Source organism: Kwoniella dendrophila, chromosome 2 (assembly GCF_036810415.1).
Source record: "Kwoniella dendrophila CBS 6074 chromosome 2, complete sequence".
Taxonomy (NCBI): Eukaryota; Fungi; Basidiomycota; class Tremellomycetes; order Tremellales; family Cryptococcaceae; genus Kwoniella; species Kwoniella dendrophila.
In genome coordinates this window covers 1603797-1617337 of record NC_089477.1, presented here as the reverse complement: position 1 = coordinate 1617337, position 13541 = coordinate 1603797, and the positions used below count along the sequence as shown (strand labels likewise).

The window sequence follows — 13541 nt, the reverse complement described above, 5'->3', positions numbered from 1 at the left end:
TAGAGGGTGGGAACTACTATATGATTTTATTCCCCTTTTACTCTATTGCTCTGTTGATGATATTATCAAAACAACTAAAGGTTCTCCAAATTCTATGAGTATAATCTATTTAAGGGTCAAGGCCAACACCGTAGTGAGCAAGTGTTATTAATCCATCAAATTCACTAAATCTGCAAAAGCATCCTTTTTCTGCTGTGCCGGTGGTTGTTGTTGATTTGGTTTTTGACCATTCTGTTGTTGTTGAGGTGGTTGAGGTGATAAAGAGTATCCAGGTGTAGAAGGTTGGGAATGTTGATAACCATAATTGGGTTGTTGTTGATGTTGTTGTTGGGGATATCCACCACCAAAGCCACCGTTATAACTTGGTTGTTGTTGCTGTTGTGATTGTAAAAATTGCTGTTGTGTTGGTTGAGGTTGCGGTTGAAAGAATTGTTGTTGTTGTTGTTGTTGGGGTAGATATGAAGATGATGAAGAAGAAGAGGTATTAAAGAAATCCATTGGATTTTGTTTTGGTTGTTGTGGTTGAGAATTACCAAATGATGAAGAGAAATTACCGATACCACTTTGTGTAGGAGCTGGCGAAGCTGAAGGAGAAGGCGCAAACAGATCAAATGGTAGTCCCGATGCTGTCAATCCTTGTGCACTTGTATCGTTTGGTAATGCTAATCCACCACCACTACCATTCGTTGGAGAAGATGGTTCATCGTCTTCTGCAAATGCATCAAATGAAATGAGATCTGCTGCTTTCTTGTTAGGATTGTGGCTAAACATTGATTTTACATTAGTTGTTATGCCCTCAATATGTATGACACGAATTTCAGCACTTACGCTTCAACAACAGCTTGTGCTTTGGACCAATCACCAACTTTACAAGCTTCGAACCTTTCTAAAGCAGTATTGATTAAATCATTACACAATAGTAAACGATCTATATTATATCATATGTCAGTTAATGGTCTTCCCTGTGTATCTAATACGACCTTTCAACTCACCCATCATTCCTTCTCTTGAACCATCATCATCCTCAACCCACTTTTGAATTTTTGGTCTTGCACCTCTACAAGCAGCTGCGACTTGATCATAAACATCACCTTCTAATCCAATTTTTTCACCTTCTTTAGCATTATTAAGCATGTCATTGAGTAAAATAGCTTTAGATTGTACTTTGTCGAGTTCTTTCAGTGTTTGAGCAGCATAATCAGGTTGTTTTTCAGGTTCCTAAATGACACAGAGGAAAAGCCATCAGGATTTCGCACGTGATATCTGAAGTGGGAATTCCTGTCAAACTCACAGCACCAGCTAAAGCCTTCATCAACTCTTGAGCAGCAGCTAAATCTCTCGGTGTACCTCGTCTGATGAGCTCTTGCAGTTTCTGGAATAATGCGAAAGTCAGCTAATGTTCCGCTTCAACCCAAGGGAGTCTAACGGGTAGCTTACAGCTGATTTCGCTTGTCTGTCTTCTTCTTCAAGCTCTTCAGGCGATTTCAAATCCTACAAAACAGACCTATGTTAGCTTCTTCTGATGATTTTGGGTGTTGTGAAGATGACTCACCTCATTAGGATTGGCAGAAGCCATAGCCCTAGCAGCATCAAAAGATTTGAAGCGATAACCTATGATTGGATTGAATACGATGAGCTGTTGTCGATGTCTGTCTAGCTACTTGACTCACCTTTCAAGCTCAATAATCGATGCATATCCCTTATATGCACCAAATCGTCCTTGTGTTTGGAATGAACGCATATTGTATTTCTCCATTCATGTATCAGCTATTTAAGGAGAACTTCCTTAGCTATCTCTGAACTCTAGGGATATTGTGGCTAATTGGAACTAAATTACAATGATTTGCCGGGTCAAATTAGAAACTCACCTCTAATATTTTACCCATAACTCTTCCTGTGACCATAGGAGGTCGTTCGGGAAATCGCCTAACCAATTCATTTAAGAATTCTTTCGTACTAATTTGAAGGTGAACTGCATAACCACAATTCTTAACTAAATGATCTAATACAGCTAAAGCTATGATCGCTTCATTTGGGTTACGTGAATTGATATGCGTTAATAATCCATGTGTAGCTTCTCTTGCACTGTAAAGTAGCGGGTAGCATGGAAATTAGTTATCTCTATCCAAAATGGTACTTGTAGGTTGGACGGAAGTAAGAGAGAAAGATGCAATGGTGCGAGATGTAACTTACCTATTGGCCTTCTTTTGATTTATCATTTCTGCCAATTCTATGTTTGCTACATCATTTGGTACAGGCAAAGTAGGATCACAGCATTGTTCTAAGTGTCTCGCTTCATCAGCTTTCCGCGTGGCTTACGGTTACCGAGTTCTGATGACCTACCTACTAACGCTTGAACGGGAGTCAAGCTGGACCAAGGTCTGCTAGCCATCATGTTGTTTCGTTTATTTCTATCTATCCTATCTTCTACAGTAAGCTGGATTTGGCCTTCTGTTGAATCAGGTTGAAAAGGTGTTTGTGATCTCGAAGGTCCAGGAGAAGATTCGGGAGAAGGAGAAAAGAATTTTGCAATGTGATGAGCTAAATTTGCGTGTATAGGATCCGTCTTGAATGATTCTCCTTGGTACTTATCGCTTCACCAATCGAGAGCGGGATAGGTTATTTCTTGGATAGGTCTATATCTTCAAAAGATTGATTATGACTAAAGTGATAATACAGAGCAACAATAGCAGCAACAGTCTCTCACATCAGAAGCACATAACAGTCAACGCGGCGTGGCATAGCGTAATCTTAATCGACATATGCACGGATCATATACAACAACGGTCACGCCCGCCGAAGCAAATAAATAACGCAGAATAAACGGAATCAAATATATGCCACATTAAGGATTACTTTCTTCCGATAGGCTCACGGTGAAGGATGAAGATGGTTTACAGTGGTGTACAGTGGTGGTCCCTCCAACCAGGGATCAATCATTTCCAACATTTCAGCTTAAACGTCAATATTGACATATAGATAATTGCAACAAAATCAGTATTCTTCGATCTACACGTTAACATCAACCGGTAGACTTGTCAAGATGGCTTCTATAAGAATGCGTAAGCTAATCTTCTCGTACTCAGATAGTAGAAATGTGGCTAACACGGAAAGAAATACTCAACAATGTAGAGCCGGTCCTCCGAGCCAAAGTTGCTGGACGAAGATCTTTAATTGCTATTAGAGTGAGTTTACACCAAGAAACACAATGACAGAAATATGAGCTAATCAATGATATTTTGATGATAAATTAGTCTGCCCATCAATTAGTAGTTACATCATCACCTGATCCATCACATACACCAAAACCAATAATTAAATATGGACCACCTACAGGAGGTAGATCATCAGATTCAGGTCATACAGTAACTGTATTCGGTTGTACCGGTTTCTTAGGTAGATATTTAGTTCAAAAATTAGCCAGACAAGGTACACAAGTCATTGTACCATATCGTGATGAGGATGAGAAAAGACCTTTGAAAATCATGGGTGATTTAGGTCAAATTGTACCAATGGTGAGTTTGGGGTCTTTGTTGAAAGGATTTGTATCAATCTAGAATCATACTTTACTGGTCAAATAAAAAAGATAATACGAACAATGCCAAGCATTCGGGTATCTGGATATTGTGAACATAAGCAGTAGTAGAAAGTACGACGGGAAACCGTTAATTATGGACGGGGTTGAGATGAATATGGAGGAGTCGGCTTGGATTGTGTCATAATGCTGCTGGCATCCTTTTTTCACGCAAACAAAAAAATATGCTAATCTCAAATCACTTCACATAGGAATGGGATGCTAGAAATGCCGATCAAATTGCAGAATGTGTTAAAAGATCAGATGTAGTATATAACTTAGTTGGTAGAGATTGGGAAACAAGAAACTTCAAATACGAAGATGTCAACGTAAAAGCTGCTGGACTTATTGCTGAGGTTTCAGCTTCAATGAATGTTCCTCGTCTTGTTCACCTTTCTCACCTCAATGCTCACCCAGAGTCAGCATCCGCTTTCTACCGATCAAAATACCATGGTGAAAGAGCTGTTAGAGATCATTTCCCAACTGCTACTATCGTTAGACCATCCCAAATGTTCGGTTTCGAAGATTGGTTATTGAATGCTATTGCTCGTGAGTGCTATTCTTTCTTCCCAACTGTAAACAGTATTGAGTGGAGATACTGAACTACTTCATGTTATTCCGTTCGTAGAATACCCAATTCTTTTCAAATTGAATGAAGGTAAAACCAAAATCTTACCTGTACATGTAATGGATGTAGCAGGAGCATTAGATTTAATGTTAAATGCCCCTGTTACATCAGTTGCATCAACATTCGCATTACCTGGACCTGTTTTACATACATTCAACTCATTACAATCTTTAGTTTCATCAATAACATTAAACCCAATTTCAACAGCACCTACAGTACCTAAACAATTAGCTAAATTAGTTGCAACAGGATTAAATAGAGGTATTTGGTGGCCAACAATCTCACCAGATGAAATTGAAAGAAAATACATTGATGATTTAGGTGTTGAAGCTTTTAAATCAACAAATCAAGATAAAGTTAATCAAGGTTGGGAAGAATCTTATAATCCACAAATGAAAGGTATAGATGGTGAACAAGTTAAATCTTGGAAAGAATTAGATATGACTCCAGATCCAGTTGAAGATCATGCTATTAAATACTTAAGAAGATATAGAGCTGCGTAAGTATCCGTTCCTATGTTTGTATCTTATACAATATTTGGAGTTCGCAAAAAGGGTTTCATTTGGCTGACACTGCGATTTACCTACACCTTTAGCACAAGTTACGACACTCCAGTCGAAACAGGGAAACATAAACCACCAAAGGCATACCACGTCCTTCCTTAGATTTAGTTAGAACTAGATCTTTCTCGATAGGTTGTTTATGTATCATTATAGACTGAAACTGAGGAGCACAATGACATATCTGCATGCATGATATCTCGAAGGACCGGTGCTCTTTTAATGCGGAAGGGTGGAGCGCCTCGCACGAAGCAGTTGCGGCAGCATGGATTGGACTATTGAGCTCTCGTTGGAAGAACAATAACGGTTAGACTTGCAACTGCTTATATAGCTTACGCCATGGCTCTTCGAAGAATTGGGTCAAGATATATTGCGGGTAAGATCTTGTGGGAACATATTTTGTGTAATGGCTGATTGGTCTTCCCAAAAAATAATAATGCAAGCTGAAAACGGGCAGTTAGGATCTGCTCATCTAAATTAGCGTTTCCAAGAGCCTGGATTACTTAATTCTAGCTTGCTAGCGTTTAACTTCCCACTTCTCTCTCCTGGCCGTCCTTCTGTTCTAGCTATTTGTCCGATTTCTGTCTTTCCCATAACTCCGCGACTTATCTCCTATTCTCGTCCACCCTCATCTGCTACCTCTTTCTCTATGAAATTGGATGCATCTTGCTTTCATTACCCTCCTCCTCTCCGGTCGCCAAATCACTTCCTTCATTGGCTATCTCTTGCGTTCCCGCTGATACTTGCTCGATATCTATCTTTCCATTCTATCTTTCCCTCTGTCTGCGATACCAGTTCAAAAATATTCAATGAATGTCAAGTCAGTAGTTGTGCTCAATGGTTTCCCTTTTCACTCCTAATTAGATACAATACATCCTTCTATCCATATATACCAAAGTTTAATGATGTGCCGATCCATGTTCTTCACCGTGACCATGACCATGTCCATCCCAAGGATGTCTAAGACCCTAGTAAATTGAATAAAAGAGTCGTCAGCTTCAATTTCTAGCTTTGCGGGTCCATCGGCATTGCATTTGATCAAGAATCATTTGATAGCTGCCTTGTATACCAGCGGGTGTTAAAGAACTGAACCACAAATGTTCGAGGTTATATATAAGATAGTATGAGTTTTTGAGAATAGAGAATTCAACGAACTATTAATGCAGGTCCATCTTGTCTATGTACCAATAATTGATAATGTAAATCAGTGATCGTTTCAAGCAAGTTATTGAAACATCATCATAGCTCAATTCAACTTACCTCGCACGATAAAATATGAAAAACCACATTCCTGCACCTAAAGCTTTTGCTAATCCCCTATGGAGAAGTGATGGTGGGTGTGGGTGAAATCCTATATCACAATCGATATTTATAAGTATCGATTTTTCCACTTTCTCACATTATCGTCCCTTGCCAGATATAGCACTTACCTGCTCCGGCCATGTCGTCTATAGTGTTTTCAGAGGTGGTCAACTGATGAACTTATGTTGTATACTTTCGAAGATATTATTTGGTTTTATGCAAAGGACAACGAATGGTTGGTTGTATGCTTATGCTTACCATCAAGTGGGTCAGATGGGGTTATCGATTTGCTTCCGTTCACTTAGCATCGTGAGCAAAACTAATGCCACATCAGCAATGATTAATGATGGCGGCTCTACCTTTATTACGCGACTGGGTTATTTAATGTTGATCTTGGTAAATTAACCTCACTTTGTGTTCGACGTCTTCTTCTTATACGTATATCTAATAGATTTTCTCCATTATACGTATATCTAATAGATTTTCTCCAGCATCACTCACGGAATCGTGTCGGTCACGATGCACCGATGATTCCTGGAACAATTGGACCAATATAGGAAGGCGGACTCAAGATTATATCAGCTGGACAAGCTGTTATCGATAAGAGAAAATACTCGTAATGTCCGATGCCGAAGAGCGAAGACAGCAGAAGAGACGGATGTTGGAAGAGCAATTGAGATTATTAGACGATGAAGAAAGGTAGTGAGTGATCTTCCTTAGTGCTTCATAGAACTTATCACTTTTGATTGGTGACTGACTCAAGCCTCTCTTTATTAGCGCTTCAAGAACATCTATTCTCAATACCCCTGTTACGGCTTCGGGAACATATCCACCTCAATGGTCAGCAACCGTATCTAATTCATCTTCCTCGACAACTTCGACATCTGCGAGAAACACGGCGTTGACTTCATCCATATACAATGCTGGACAAAGTCTCACTTCATCAAATAGGAATATAGGTTCTAGCTCTGGTTCAAATACATCTAACTGGCCATCTGGTTCCTCGCATCCGCAATACCAGAATCACACTGAACATATATATCAGCAAGCGCCTCCACCGTTACAAACACAATCTGGTAGATCTTCCTCTACATCCAGATCAAATCAACAGACGCAAGATCATACCCAATCCTATCATCAAGGTCAAGATCAATCGCATTATCATGTGTGTCATCAATCACATCAACCACAACAGCAACAACATGTATCATACAATTCTGGTCCTACTAGACCGCAATCTTTCAGAGATTTGGATCGCTCTTCAGCTGCTGCATCATCTTCGATATCCCCCCAATTCTCTCCTGCACTCCCTACACCGCAGTCTGCATCTTTCGCTGCAACTCAAACTGTACCTTTACCTTCTGAGAGACAACTGCATGATTGGTTGAGGGATTGTATGGGACAATCAACTGGTTTAGATTCAGATTGGAGGATTAATGGAAAGAAAGTAGATATGTATAAACTACTTGCTTCCGTGATAAGAGCCGGTGGAAGTACTGAAGCAAGTCATAAATAATGTTATATACAGCTTTCGTTCCCGTTTGACAAATTAGCTAAATCTCCCATCGTTATAGGTGTCTTCTCGGGGATGGTGGTATATGTTGGCAAAATTGCTGAACCTTGCCGATGATCTAACACCTCAAACAGTCAAACAATCGATCGCCAAGCAATTACAAGAATTGTTCTTACAGATGCTAGGTGGATTAGAAATATTATGGGATAAGACTAAAGGAACTGAAGAAAGGGCCGCCCTACCTCGGACACGGGAAAATTCCAACTTAAGCAGCTCTTCAACACTCCCTACTCCGGTGACTGCAACCCTGAACCCTGGAATGTATGGTAAATCTTCAGCGTCTTCAAGCCGACAAGCTTCAAACAATAGGAGAGAAGTGCCGTCACCACAGCAGCAACACTACGTGGATCCTTCCAAGCTTACCCTACCGCCTAAAGCGACTAAAGCATTGAACACCCATCAGAATACGAGGATTGCGGATCCTGCTGTGTCAGGACCAACTGATCGACAGCAACCTTCTGCAGCGTCTCGACATACCATGTCAAGTTACTCTCCTTCTTCGGTATTCGCCCGTCCGGCGTCTTCTTCATCAAATCACACTCAACAATCACCCACTGTCCCTGAACAGTTACCTTTACATCAGCCTGTTCCCTCTCACCTTCCTCCGCATAGGCTACCGGACCTCCTGACAAGACCCAATGACGAAGCTCCTCAACGGAACCCATCTACAGCATCAATATCCCAGTCCCATGCCTTGCCGATGTCAGGAACTGGGTCTGCTCAGTCGGGCATAACGAGACAGGTTCCTGCCCAGATTCCACAGCCTTCTGCTTCCACCTCAAGAACAGTTCAGCTTAGGTTCTCCAATAAGTCCTTGGGCGAATATCAAGTTCCTCTGCTCTCGTCATTCAACGAACTGGTCACTAAAAATGTTCTACCTTTACCAGATCTGGCAGGCGATAGCAATGTCAACAGATTGACATGGAGCTCAGATAACTTGATTAGGTATAGTAAGAGGTGTCATGAGCTCGGACATTCGGTCAGAAAACTGAAGGCAGGACAAACGACTCGACCAATTTCGCCAGAAGAATTGGTGTTCTGGACCAAATTATGTAAGTTCCGCTCATCTCATCTTGAGATGACTCTCACACTGATGTGACCGATTTTTAAACCTCTTAGTGGCAATCATGGGCGGTAACCCAAGTGTGATACCACCACCAATGGACGATAGACCACCTTCGAATCCTCCTCCACCTAGTCATGTGGAAACCGCTCCTTCCGGCATACTTATTACTGGCCCACCGGGAAGTTTCGCAAATCCTGTTACTCTGTATCCACAAATGTATCCTTCCAGCACCTCAGAATCGCATAACTCTCATGCAGAACGATCACCAATAGTTGAGGAGACTGCTGTAGGACAAAGCAACCAAGTTGTTCTCGCTCAGGAATCAAATCCACAACCTAAGAAAAAAAGGTCTAGGAAATCAGGTGATAATGCAACTGATGCAGCGCCAAAGAAACGAGGAAGAAAGCTTGGTGGCAAGAATAAGCCTAAGGTGCAGATTGATGGTGACGCTCAAATTACTCCACAGACAACCCAGAATGTTGAACAACCTATCTCAAGTGCACCTCCACGATCGCATGTCCACTCTGCGGAATCACAAGCTGGACCATTGTCTCAACCTCCCAGCGTCGCTGAAACCCAATTACCTGCATCTTCTCAAGCAAGTCAGTCACAGATTGATCAGGCCTCCGCCGCTTTAGCTGCCATGACGCCCAAACGCAGCACCTACGCAAAAAGGGGACGAAGAAAAGGTATCAAAACGAATGATCGGAATGCCCCATTCAAACAAGATGACATCTCAACGCAAACTCAAGCAAACAGCACAGATGATACGATTCTTGTACCTGCTTCTCAACCCGAATATCCTCATACCTTCTCACAGCTTGATGTTCAAGCACAATCACCTCCGCAACTGAACAGCTTTGAAGGGCTATTTCAAGCTGAGACTGATCATATCGATCCAGCTCTTCTCAACCTACCTCACTCAGATATTGCAAGGCAAGCTTCGGCCACGCCTATACCATCCCAAAATATACTTTCGGCCATGTTTCCGAGTAGTCATGGTGAACCATCCCAAGCCACTGAAAATGGCGCCCAAAGCAGTGCTTCTGGTCCAGTAAAGAAAATTATGACTCACGAAGAAAGGAAAGCTGAAAGATCCGCTAAAGACAAATTAAGACGTCAGAAACTGAAAGAGGTTCAAGGAATATTTACACCACCTGCCAAATACAAGAAAGCGACCATCAATTCTATTGATAAGAACAGAATTCCTCTTGTAACGGATTTGTCACCTAGAAAAAGGATCGATCTTTCCACTCCGGATAACTCAAGCTCTGCACAATTACGTTCACAAGATTCACCATATACTCGAATATTGCAAAAAAGACCATCTGGTCTATCGCAAGAATTGCAATTACCTCAAAATCCAGACATGTCGCCCTCATACAAAATCTCTGATCAGGTCAAAGGTAAGAAACCGATGAAGACTACAATTGCAGATATGCAACACGCTTCACCTTCGACGATGAAAGTCATGATGGCTCAATCCCAACCAGACAATTTCAGTTTTCATATTGATACAACACTAAATCAAGATGATGGATTCGAACCTTCTCCTGCTCAAGTACAAGAATTAGCTAGAGCTCTGGTCGAAAATGGGGGTCCTTTCCAAGAAGCTCAAGCTGGATCTTCTCATTCTGCAAATCGACAAGAAGGTGAAGAAGAGCTCAACATCGATATCGATAATGAAGTTGACGCGGAAGGTGAACTAGATACAGAAATCGAACATCCTCCGATTTCACAGCGAAGGAAGGTGGGCAGACCCAAAAAAATCAAACAGCCTTTCCCATTTCAGAAACCCAAGGTCAATTCTCCTGCCGATGCTTCTACAGCAACAGAGGCTGTTGCCGAAGCTAGTAATCTAGTTCGACAAACGAAGACTCCAGTTGGTAGCAAGAAAAGAGGACGACCGTCTAAATCATCAATCATTAGTGAAAATCCATCTCAACAGCCTTCAACCGCTATTGCGGGACCTAACACACCTAAAAGGAAGAGTATTCTCGTTGTCGAAGTTCCTTCATCGAAAAAGGTTACAAGAGTCAAATTCCAAACTGAACCTGAACCTGAGGCGGAGGTAGATGAACTCGAAATTGAAGTCGAAGCTGAATCTGGAGTAGAAATGGCTCGAACTGATATCGAACCTTCACCTGAATACGAACCTTCTTTGGAGTCTGAAAATGAAGTTGCACCTGAACCATTACCTGAAACTGAGACTGAAACTGAAGCCGCGGAACTAGTTGAAGAAGATCAAGTAGTTGAAGTATCTGAACCAGACTTTGAGGTAGTAGTTAAGAAACCAAAAATCGTCAAAAGGAAGAAAAAGCAAATTCCTTCACTACCCATTGATAGAGTTAAAGTTATTATACCTATCAGCAAAAAAAGGAGAGAAGAACTGATTTCTAGAGGTCATTATGGTAAGTCGTCCGAACTAGCTTTCTAAACTACTGGTAAAAAGATAGCTAATACATTACACATGTCCTGCTTTAGATGCTTTTCGAGATGATGGTTCAGACGATGAACGAACACTTCGACGCCGAGCTGGAGCAGCGAATGTATCGTTGAGACCGGTGAAACTGACTGTGCAACGAGGATCAAGAACAATCAGACCATCTTCACCAGAACCTATACCATTACGATTCTTATCAAGACCCGGTCCAGCTCTTCTAGAACCTTTCGCAAGTGTATTAACTGAAAAATCATTGATCAACAGATTAAATGAAAATCCTTGTTTATGGAAAGGCTGTAATTCGGTATTGGCAAGTGAAACTTTACTCAAAAAACATGTTGAATATAAGAATCATGTTAGACAAGGCAGAGAAGAAATTTCAACTGAAAAATGGAGTTGGAATACAAGGAAGGCTACTGAAAGAGAAATCGTAAAAGGTAGATGGTTTTATAGGTAAGCTATTCCTCAAATGGTTGATGTGGTAAAATACTTGCTGATGATCTCTCATGTGAATGTTACAGGTGCCGATGGAAAGGTTGTGAAGAACCTTGTTTCCCAACGGAAAATGATCTCATGCAGCATCTCACCGCAAGACATATCTCAAAATACCTGAGATGTCCATATGAATGTCAGTCAGATATTCGAGCAATGAAGTCCAAATTGAATAGCTGATTGTGTATACGATTCATAGATTGCGAATTGACATCACTGAACGTTTCACACCTTTCACGAGTGAGTCTAGCTTGTTTGTAATTCGTGCCTAATTGTCAACGTCAAGCTGACCTGTGATCAAACGTCATCAGCATGTCACGAAAACTCATGACTCGCCTGACGATCAACCTGTACCTCTAGCTTCGGCTCTTCTTCCTACACCACCTCCACCTGCTGAACCTTTACCAGAAACAGCAAGAACCGACGAATTGACGACGCCGCTAGTCATCGGATCAACTCACAAATCCGCCTTCTACAGCGCCAAAGTCAAAGAGAAAGTCGCTTCGCACTGTTTCGCTGGTCCTGATCCTATCATACATGTTGAACATCCGCCTCACATGCTACAAACCATTGAAGATTCTCCTATCATTCCTGAAGACGATCTTATCGGTTTGAATGCCAAATCAGCTAAGAAAGGAAAGGGTAAAAAGAGAAGATTACAAGTGGTAGTTGAAATTCCTCTAAGCAGAAGAAGGAAAATGACTGAGCAGGAAAAGAGAGATCGAGTATTGAGACTCATGAATTCTGTTGATCCTCAAATTCAGGAAGTCAATAATGGGGAAGATGAAAATCAGGAGTTAGCTAATGATTCTTCCTATTTGGAAGGAGACAATAATATCTATGGCTCAGCACCTACACCGTGGATAGAAGATGATGCACTTGAAATCGAAGATGAATTGGTTTTAGGTGTACCTACACCTGCTCCATTCCCTATGTCATGGAATGATCAAGATGATGATGACGATAGAGATAATGATAATCCTTCAGCTGGACCATCAGGAACTCAAAGAGATATTCAAGATGAATTGATATCATCATTATTCAGATTACCTAATATGAATAACGGGAATGATGAACAAGATGAGGAAGAAGCTAATGCTGAATTAGTTGAAGAACCTGAAGAAAATGGAATTGAGGATATTAATCAAAATCAACAAGGATCCTCGTCGACTTCTACCGTCACAAATAATAAACCGATCAATACAACACCATTCAGAGTAATGAAACCTAATGCAGCATCATCATTATTCAATTCAAGTTTCACTTCACCCATTGATATCGCAAATGCCAATGTTCGACCTCAGTTCCCCATAACGCAAAGATCAGGGTCCATCTCATTTTCTCAATCTAGACCATGTCCACCCATTCTTGGTTTCGGTCCAAGTACAAGTAATCCCCTAAGATTTGGTTTCGCGGGAAGTTTTGTCGTTCCCGATACCCCCGTTACACCCGCTTTACCTACCCCTTCGTCTTTATCCGATCCTCCACTTGTAACGCTATCAACGACCGAATTTTCGCAAGATGTTTCGGCACCTTCGAACGATTCAGCAAGAGAGTTCGTTCCGGAAGAAGGTATTCAAAATGCATCAACACCTGTAGAAGATAAGAATCAAGACATTATTATGCAGGAAGAAACCATGGATTTCGCCGAAAATGTTGTTGATGATGATGACGATGATGATGATGACGATGATGATGATGATGATGATGATGATGATGATGACGATGATGACGATGATGACGATGATGATGATGATGATGATGATGATGATGATGATGATGATGATAAAGGAAGTGAAAAGAATGTGATCAGATTGAACGACGTGCAGGTTGAGGTGTTGCAGTAATCCATCTAGGTTGTCGAGAGAGTGTGTGAACAAGAGGCGAAGAAAGATGATATGGA

General features: G+C 41.2%; 3 protein-coding genes across 3 annotated transcripts; 2 read left to right on the top strand and 1 right to left on the bottom strand.

Annotated features, from left to right (window-relative positions):
• Positions 1 to 147: 147 nt before the first annotated feature.
• Positions 148 to 2395, bottom strand: L201_002015 (uncharacterized protein; the record flags this gene model as incomplete). The annotated part of the gene is made up of 10 exons (XM_066217795.1): positions 148 to 763; positions 829 to 928; positions 993 to 1218; positions 1292 to 1372; positions 1438 to 1491; positions 1553 to 1611; positions 1671 to 1767; positions 1869 to 2085; positions 2194 to 2281; positions 2344 to 2395. 10 exons carry the CDS (start codon positions 2393 to 2395, stop codon positions 148 to 150), a joined length of 1590 nt encoding a protein of 529 aa, XP_066073892.1.
• A 648-nt stretch (positions 2396 to 3043) lies between these two features.
• L201_002014 (uncharacterized protein) lies at positions 3044 to 4867 on the top strand (the record flags this gene model as incomplete). Its single annotated transcript, XM_066217794.1, has 6 exons — positions 3044 to 3062; positions 3133 to 3185; positions 3255 to 3515; positions 3787 to 4123; positions 4203 to 4701; positions 4798 to 4867. 6 exons carry the CDS (start codon positions 3044 to 3046, stop codon positions 4865 to 4867), a joined length of 1239 nt encoding a protein of 412 aa, XP_066073891.1.
• A 1816-nt stretch (positions 4868 to 6683) lies between these two features.
• Positions 6684 to 13485, top strand: L201_002013 (uncharacterized protein; the record flags this gene model as incomplete). Its single annotated transcript, XM_066217793.1, has 8 exons — positions 6684 to 6766; positions 6842 to 7565; positions 7639 to 8689; positions 8757 to 11114; positions 11188 to 11599; positions 11668 to 11774; positions 11838 to 11878; positions 11950 to 13485. 8 exons carry the CDS (start codon positions 6684 to 6686, stop codon positions 13483 to 13485), a joined length of 6312 nt encoding a protein of 2103 aa, XP_066073890.1.
• Between the last annotated feature and the right edge of the window lie 56 nt (positions 13486 to 13541).